General features: G+C 45.0%; 2 protein-coding genes across 2 annotated transcripts; both read left to right on the top strand.

Annotated features, from left to right (window-relative positions):
• The first annotated feature begins 631 nt into the window (after positions 1 to 631).
• On the top strand, positions 632 to 1825 carry LOC118736050. The gene has a single exon (XM_036466158.1). The coding sequence runs from the start codon at positions 632 to 634 to the stop codon at positions 1823 to 1825; it is 1194 nt and encodes a 397-aa protein (XP_036322051.1).
• A 1889-nt stretch (positions 1826 to 3714) lies between these two features.
• Positions 3715 to 7035, top strand: LOC118736049. Its single transcript, XM_036466157.1, has one exon. It carries the CDS (start codon positions 3715 to 3717, stop codon positions 7033 to 7035), a length of 3321 nt encoding a protein of 1106 aa, XP_036322050.1.
• Positions 7036 to 9703: the final 2668 nt, after the last annotated feature.

Raw genomic sequence — 9703 nt, 5'->3', positions numbered from 1 at the left:
TGTTGACTTCATAATGCGCTCGCTTGTAAATAGTAAATTCTCGTTGACCTGTTCAGCTCTAACTCTACCAAGTCTTGGTCACCTCTTGCCTACAACGCGTGTTAAATACAATGTGCTCCGAGACTTTGCTGACCTGGAATTGGCAGACCCACAATATAACAATCCAGGCTCTATCGACTTAATCCTGGGGGGCAGATGTATATAGTGTGTTGCTGATACCAGAGATCAAACAATTGCCCGGAGGCTCCGCCATCGCGCAAAGAACCCATTTAGGATGGGTAATATTTGGAAAGGTGCCGGACCAAATAATCCCACTGGAGCGAACGACGTTCTGCGCTGCCACCTCCGTGGAGCTCAACGAGTTGGTTAAGCTAATGTGGCAATTCAACAAGCAAGATGATCTTTCAACGTCGGCTCCAATGAGTCAAGATGAGGCTGAATGTGAGTCCTTTTTTTGAGAGCACGGTTAAGCGCACCAGTTGCGGTCGTTACATCGTAAAATATCCTTTAAAAGATGGAGTCGATTTAAATAAACTAAAGAATTCCAAGGGGGACGCGTCCAGGTTATTTAATTATCAACAAAAAACGCTTAGAAAAGGATTCGACGTTGAAACAACTTTATGAATCGTTTATGGATGAGTACCTCCGCCTCGAGCACATGGAGCCCGTCTCCGAACACTGTGACCCGCAACAATTTTGCTACATACCCCATCATGGGGTTTACAAAGAATCTAGTTCTACTACGAAGTTAAGAATCGTTTTCAATGCGTCGTATCGGAATAAGTCAGGAGTATCGTTGAATGATTGCTTGCATGTAGGCCCTAAACTACAAAATGACCTGGCGTCGGTTATCCTGAAGTGGCGAACTTACCGCATAGGGTTTATGGCAGACATTGAGAAGTGTTATCGCCAAATATTGGTTGACCCTGAGGACACTGACTTGCAGCGAATTGTATGGTTAAACGAGATGGGAGATCCGACGGTTTATCGTCTACGTACAGTGACTTATGGCCTAAACTGTTCGCCGTATCTTACAATAAAAGTTCTTCATTCGTTGGCCAAAGATGAAGGTGATTCTTTCCCACAGGCAGCCCAGGTACTAAAGCATTCCTTTTACATGGACGATTGTCTGCATGGCGCGGATGACTCTCAAAGTGCGATACGTCTTCAAAAGGAACTACAGCTCCTGTTGGAAAGAGGAGGGTTCACTCTGCGGAAGTGGAACTCGAACTCAATAGATTTCCTGCATAGCATCGAAGGTGAACAAATTGATGACGAACATAGATGTAACTTTGATCAACATCAGGAAGTGAAAGCATTGGGTCTTTATTGGATCGCCTCGTCCGATGAGTTCATCTACAAGGTCAATATGACTGAGCTCTCTGGTCCTATTACCAAGCGTCAACAACTCGCGGATGTTGCTAAGATATATGACTCTCCTGGCTGGGTCGCACCTATTGTTATAACAGGTAAAATAATCTGCCAACAATTGTGGGTCACTGGCTGCAACTGGGACGATGTCATTCCAGAACCTTATCAGACGCAGTGGAGAAATTTTCGAAACGAGATACGAGAAGTAGAAGCCATTAAAGTGCCAAGATGGGTGCATACTGCGCCAAACGCTATTTCGTATCAACTCCACGTTTTCGCGGATGCATCAGCGGTTGCTTATGCGGCGATAACCTATCTCCGCGTCATTGCTGCTGACGAATCAGTGAAGGTGTCGATATTAACGGCCAAAACCAAGGTGGCTCCGCTGAAAAAAAATAACCATACCTTGTCTGGAGTTAAATGGGGCATTGTTGGCTGCGAAGCTTGCTCATAAAGTGCAGGATTCTCTTAACCACCTGTCAATGCAAACCTTTTTTTTGGTCTGATTCGACCACGGCCCTTAGCTGGATTCGTTCAAATCCGGGAATACATAAGCAATACATCGCAAACCGAGTAAAACAAATTCAACAACTATCCAGCAGCGACCGATGGAGATATGTACCAACGAAGCTAAATCCGGCCGATGTTGCTTCCCGGGGTATATCACCTTCTAAGTGGTCCACATTGGAAACTTGGTGGATGGGACCTAACTGGCTTTACCAAGACGAGCAGCAGTGGCCGATTCAACCCGCAAACCACAATCCTGTTCCCGAGCAGAAACCAATATGCTATACTACCACATTCAAGGAGGAGCCACCATTTTGTGATGTATTCTTGCTCAAGTATTCGCACATTAACACCCTTCTTGCGGTCACAGCGTGGTGCCATCGTTTTATTGATGTTATTATGAAGAGACCGCACGAAAGAACATCCTGGTGCACAAGCCAGGAAAGAAACAAGGCCATGAAGTTTTGGATAAGGTACGTACAACGTATTAGTTTTTTCTAATGAAATTTCGTCCCTACTTAAAGGAGAACCGATACATGTGAAAAGCACACTTTGTCAACTTAATCCCATGCTCGACGAAGAGAAAATACTGCGAGCCAATGGGCGACTAAAACACTCATTTTTATCGTTCGAAGAGAAATTCCCAATTATACTTCCGAAGGAAACCCATTCTGTCGGCTGATTCTAGCTCAGCCGCATGAGTCCACCCTGCATGGCGGAACACAAGCGACGCTTAATCACATACGACGACGATATTGGATTATTGGTGCTCGCCCCGCTATTAAAAAAACTAATTCGCAACTGCGTGCGGTGCTTTCGACAGCGACCCAGCCGAACGAACCAACTTATGGGTAGCTTGCCGGAGCACCGCTCTACACCAGCCAACGCATTCAGCAGATGTGGTATAGATTATGGCGGTCCTTATGGGATTCGTACTACCAAAGGCAGAGGTCACCACCGCTATAAAGGTTATGTTGCACTTTTCGTGTAGCTATTCCGGAAATCACCACATTTCCTCGTCAGACTTCTTTCAGTAGGCTTCGAACCGATGATCCCACTGACTCAGCCAGTTACCTATGCACTGTGCTAAGCTCGCCTTCTAAATTATCGTTGCTTTTTTCCCCTTTTTCATTTTGTTATGCCAACACAATTAAGCGCAGCTTTTCCGCTGCAATTCACTTGATCATGTGGTTGTTGGTTTTGTTGGTTTTTGCTAATAATTCAATTTTTAGAATGTTTAAATTTTAGGTATGCTCGTCCTTAAGTTATTGGTTTTTGCTATATTTTGGCCTTATAAGAATGATTTTCAACAATTTTTAATGAGCTTGAGGCCATTATTAATGAAAAACTTATTGAGGAAACGGAACAATAATGTGAAAAATTTGTAGAAGTGATAGTGTTAGAATGTAACCCTGCTTATGCTACATGAAAGCACAGCAACCCAGTCCTGCGCCGTTGTACCATACAGAAAGCTAAATTTTGCGAAACCGTACGACTGACACAAACCACCGGGCTGTCATTTCAATACAGTTTGTCTATTCTTTTTTTCTTTCATCAACATCTAGAAAAGTAAGTCGTTTTTCTGCAGCAAGCTAAGATTTAAAATAAAGAATGAACTAACGGATATTAAAAGGACAGTTTTGAGGGCGTTTCATTTTTCATTAACAACTTTAACATTTTGGCATCCCTTGCGGGGAACCGTCCCAATATTGTACGAAATCTCAACTGCTTGTACCGGGTTTGCGATCAGTGAGCTGCACCCAGGTTTTTGCTAAAACGCCACGTGAGAAGAACGTGGATAACCTCAACAAGCGAACTAAGTGAAATTGCACCAGCATGGAAGGAGAGAAAGAAGAGAACCTGGCGAAGCTCATTATTAACTTCTCGGCAAATACACGAAAAACCGCCAAGCAGAAACAAACACGGGGCTATTTGATTGCGCGTAAACGACTCCTAGATGATTATTGGGCCAAATTTATCGCGGCACACGAGGAAGCTTTGCAATTAGCCATAGCAGCGAAGGACACCGCGTCTAAGACACAGTTGGACGATAGCCGTTTCGCAGAAATCGAAGGCGCCTATTGTGAGGCACTAGGGGAGTTGGAAGACGCACTCCATAATCAGTTACCAAGCCCATCTGGGACGGCGGAAAGCGTATCCACAAAGACGACAACAAAGGTGCCGAAAATCGAGCTGCCAAAGTTCGACGGAACTTTTGCAACATGGTTATCTTTCAAGGACATGTTCTCCACGTGTGTTATCAATGACGTGACCTTATCTGATGTCCAGCGATTGCATTATTTGAAAGGCTGCCTATCGGGAGACGCCGAAGTGCTCCTGCGAAATTTGCTAGTTATTGACAGCAATTTCAAGGTTGCTTGGGATATACTTCAGCAAAGGTTCGATAACAAAAGACGACTTCTGCGCGCCTATTTGCACAACATCGTAAAACTGCCTAGCGCATCAGCTGAATGCTCAACAGCAATACGGAAACTTATGGACGGGGTCATAGAGTCCGAGCGTGCACTGACGCAGCTTGGTAGACCCACGGAGAAGTTTGACGATTGGCTGGTGTATCTGATCACCGAAAAGCTAGATACAGAAACTCTTAAACAATGGGAGTTGTCCCTAGACTCGGCCAACCACATCCCAACATATAAGGAATTAGTACAGTTCTTGGAGAAGCGCATTGTGGGTTTGGAAGCAGCTTCAAATCAGAAGACAAAAGACAACGGTCCTAAGCCGGTGCGCCATCAATCCATCCGCTGCCATCAAGCCAACTATCTACCATACCCCTGCTGTGCAGGAAAGCATATACTGATGTTCTGCTCAGAATTTAAGGCCCAATCTCCAACGCATAGATTACAAACAGTTATGGCAAAGGGTCTATGCAAGAATTGCCTGAAGAGCGATCACATGCAAAACAGATGTCCGTCGTCATTCTCATGCAAGCGATGTAACTCAAAGCACCACACGATGCTGCATGATAGTGTCCAACCGAGAACAGTCGACTCGGTTGCGTCAAATCACGTGCGTGCCACTACACCCATTACTTATACATTAACACAAAAGCGGTCACGATCTTCAACACTACTTGCCACCGCCCAAGTAAGTGTTGTCTCGCCTTCTGGTCGCGCGTTCACACTCAGAGCTCTTCTTGGTAGCGGCTCCCAAGCCACATTCATCAGCGAATTCGCTGCTCAGAAATTGAGACTCCCGCGGCTTCGCATTCGAGTACCTGTTACTGGAGTCGGGGGAGCACAGGTTGGCAAATCCACCGGGACTGTTGACTTCATAATGCGCTCGCTTGTAAATAGTAAATTCTCGTTGACCTGTTCAGCTCTAACTCTACCAAGTCTTGGTCACCTCTTGCCTACAACGCGTGTTAAATACAATGTGCTCCGAGACTTTGCTGACCTGGAATTGGCAGACCCACAATATAACAATCCAGGCTCTATCGACTTAATCCTGGGGGCAGATGTATATAGTGTGTTGCTGATACCAGAGATCAAACAATTGCCCGGAGGCTCCGCCATCGCGCAAAGAACCCATTTAGGATGGGTAATATTTGGAAAGGTGCCGGACCAAATAATCCCACTGGAGCGAACGACGTTCTGCGCTGCCACCTCCGTGGAGCTCAACGAGTTGGTTAAGCTAATGTGGCAATTCAACAAGCAAGATGATCTTTCAACGTCGGCTCCAATGAGTCAAGATGAGGCTGAATGTGAGTCCTTTTTTGAGAGCACGGTTAAGCGCACCAGTTGCGGTCGTTACATCGTAAAATATCCTTTAAAAGATGGAGTCGATTTAAATAAACTAAAGAATTCCAAGGGGGACGCGTCCAGGTTATTTAATTATCAACAAAAACGCTTAGAAAAGGATTCGACGTTGAAACAACTTTATGAATCGTTTATGGATGAGTACCTCCGCCTCGAGCACATGGAGCCCGTCTCCGAACACTGTGACCCGCAACAATTTTGCTACATACCCCATCATGGGGTTTACAAAGAATCTAGTTCTACTACGAAGTTAAGAATCGTTTTCAATGCGTCGTATCGGAATAAGTCAGGAGTATCGTTGAATGATTGCTTGCATGTAGGCCCTAAACTACAAAATGACCTGGCGTCGGTTATCCTGAAGTGGCGAACTTACCGCATAGGGTTTATGGCAGACATTGAGAAGTGTTATCGCCAAATATTGGTTGACCCTGAGGACACTGACTTGCAGCGAATTGTATGGTTAAACGAGATGGGAGATCCGACGGTTTATCGTCTACGTACAGTGACTTATGGCCTAAACTGTTCGCCGTATCTTACAATAAAAGTTCTTCATTCGTTGGCCAAAGATGAAGGTGATTCTTTCCCACAGGCAGCCCAGGTACTAAAGCATTCCTTTTACATGGACGATTGTCTGCATGGCGCGGATGACTCTCAAAGTGCGATACGTCTTCAAAAGGAACTACAGCTCCTGTTGGAAAGAGGAGGGTTCACTCTGCGGAAGTGGAACTCGAACTCAATAGATTTCCTGCATAGCATCGAAGGTGAACAAATTGATGACGAACATAGATGTAACTTTGATCAACATCAGGAAGTGAAAGCATTGGGTCTTTATTGGATCGCCTCGTCCGATGAGTTCATCTACAAGGTCAATATGACTGAGCTCTCTGGTCCTATTACCAAGCGTCAACAACTCGCGGATGTTGCTAAGATATATGACTCTCCTGGCTGGGTCGCACCTATTGTTATAACAGGTAAAATAATCTGCCAACAATTGTGGGTCACTGGCTGCAACTGGGACGATGTCATTCCAGAACCTTATCAGACGCAGTGGAGAAATTTTCGAAACGAGATACGAGAAGTAGAAGCCATTAAAGTGCCAAGATGGGTGCATACTGCGCCAAACGCTATTTCGTATCAACTCCACGTTTTCGCGGATGCATCAGCGGTTGCTTATGCGGCGATAACCTATCTCCGCGTCATTGCTGCTGACGAATCAGTGAAGGTGTCGATATTAACGGCCAAAACCAAGGTGGCTCCGCTGAAAAAAATAACCATACCTTGTCTGGAGTTAAATGGGGCATTGTTGGCTGCGAAGCTTGCTCATAAAGTGCAGGATTCTCTTAACCACCTGTCAATGCAAACCTTTTTTTTGGTCTGATTCGACCACGGCCTTAGCTGGATTCGTTCAAATCCGGGAATACATAAGCAATACATCGCAAACCGAGTAAAACAAATTCAACAACTATCCAGCAGCGACCGATGGAGATATGTACCAACGAAGCTAAATCCGGCCGATGTTGCTTCCCGGGGTATATCACCTTCTAAGTGGTCCACATTGGAAACTTGGTGGATGGGACCTAACTGGCTTTACCAAGACGAGCAGCAGTGGCCGATTCAACCCGCAAACCACAATCCTGTTCCCGAGCAGAAACCAATATGCTATACTACCACATTCAAGGAGGAGCCACCATTTTGCGATGTATTCTTGCTCAAGTATTCGCACATTAACACCCTTCTTGCGGTCACAGCGTGGTGCCATCGTTTTATTGATGTTATTATGAAGAGACCGCACGAAAGAACATCCTGGTGCACAAGCCAGGAAAGAAACAAGGCCATGAAGTTTTGGATAAGGTACGTACAACGTATTAGTTTTTCTAATGAAATTTCGTCCCTACTTAAAGGAGAACCGATACATGTGAAAAGCACACTTTGTCAACTTAATCCCATGCTCGACGAAGAGAAAATACTGCGAGCCAATGGGCGACTAAAACACTCATTTTTATCGTTCGAAGAGAAATTCCCAATTATACTTCCGAAGGAAACCCATTCTGTCGGCTGATTCTAGCTCAGCCGCATGAGTCCACCCTGCATGGCGGAACACAAGCGACGCTTAATCACATACGACGACGATATTGGATTATTGGTGCTCGCCCCGCTATTAAAAAACTAATTCGCAACTGCGTGCGGTGCTTTCGACAGCGACCCAGCCGAACGAACCAACTTATGGGTAGCTTGCCGGAGCACCGCTCTACACCAGCCAACGCATTCAGCAGATGTGGTATAGATTATGGCGGTCCTTATGGGATTCGTACTACCAAAGGCAGAGGTCACCACCGCTATAAAGGTTATGTTGCACTTTTCGTGTGTTTTAGCACCCGAGCTATTCATCTAGAGCTGGTGAGCAATATGAGTACGGAGGCCTTTCTTGCGGCGCTACGTCGGTTTTTCTCGCAACGGGGCTATAGTAGCGATATCTATAGCGATTGTGCCACAACATTTGTCGGGGCCAATGCAGTATTGAACGCTGATGTAGAGGCGTATAATAAGCAGATGAAGGCTGCTGGGAAATTCTGTGCTACGCAGGGCGTTACCTGGCATTTCATACTTCCTGGCTCGCCGAACTTCGGTGGCCTCTGGGAGGCAGGCATCAAGTATTGGAGATGCAGCATTAACATTCGAAGAATTTTACACCGTTCTCAAGCAAGTGGAAGGGGTGCTTAATTCAAGACCGATTTCGGCGTTAAGTGATGATCCTACCGACTTAACTGCGGTGACACCTGGACACTTCTTGATAGGTAAAGCACTTATTGCCAGTCCAGAACCGAATCTTTTAGAAACCAACATCAATCGACTATCGAGGTGGAAACAGCTGCAGCAGATGCAACAAGATTTTTGGACACGTTGGAGCGCAGAGTACTTGGTGGGGTTGCAAGTCCGACATAAATGGCAGTACCAAACTAAAAACATCAAGGTGGGCGATTTGGTGCTAGTTCGAGACGAGAGGACCGCACCCATGAATTGGCCCCTTGGGCGCATCCTGGAAGTCCATACTGGAGCAGATGGTCTCGTAAGAGTAGCTACTATACGCACGCAAGTCTCCACAATAAAACGAGCAATTTCGAAGCTTGCTGTCTTACCACTGGATACAACCATTGAACCTGGACATGGTGGGCGGACTTTAGACACGGTGGGCGGCAAAGTGGCATATAGTTCGTCAGAAGTTGACGAGGTGGGCGGAAAATGTTAGAATGTAACCCTGCTTATGCTACATGAAAGCACAGCAACCCAGTCCTGCGCCGTTGTACCATACAGAAAGCTAAATTTTGCGAAACCGTACGACTGACACAAACCACCGGGCTATCATTTCAATACAGTTTGTCTATTCTTTTTTTCTTTCATCAACATCTAGAAAAGTAAGTCGGTTTTCTGCAGCAAGCTAAGATTTAAAATAAAGAATGAACTAACGCATATTAAAAGGACAGTTTTGAGGGCGTTTCATTTTTCATTAACAACCTTAACAGATAGCTATTTCGGAAATCACCACATTTCCTCAGACTTCTTTCAGTAGGCTTCGAACCGACGATCCCACTGACTCAGCCAGTGGCCTATGCACTGTGCTAATCTCGCTTTGTAAATTATCGTTGCTTTTTTTCCACTTCTTTATTTTGTTATGCCAACACAATCAAGCGCAGCTATTCCGCTGCAATTCCCTTGATCATGTGGTTGTTGGTTTTGTTGGTTTTTGCTAATAATTCAATTTTTAGAATGTTTAACTTTTAGGTGTGCTCGTCCTTAAGTTATTTGTTTTTGCTATTTTTTGGCCTTTTAAAAATTATTTTCAACAATTTTTAATGAGCTTGAGGCCATTATTAATGAAAAACTTATTGAGGAAACGGAACAATAATGTGAAAAAATTGTAGAAGTGATAGCTATTTCGGAAATCACCACATTTCCTCAGACTTCTTTCAGTAGGCTTCGAACCGACGATCCCACTGACTCAGCCAGTTGCCTATGCATTGTGCTAACCTCGCCATCGTTGCTTTTTT

This window comes from Rhagoletis pomonella, unplaced genomic scaffold (genome assembly GCF_013731165.1).
Source record: "Rhagoletis pomonella isolate Grant_MI unplaced genomic scaffold, Rhpom_1.0 Rhpom_scaffold_00003, whole genome shotgun sequence".
Classification (NCBI taxonomy): Eukaryota; Metazoa; Arthropoda; class Insecta; order Diptera; family Tephritidae; genus Rhagoletis; species Rhagoletis pomonella.
This window is presented reverse-complemented; position numbering and strand designations above follow the sequence as displayed.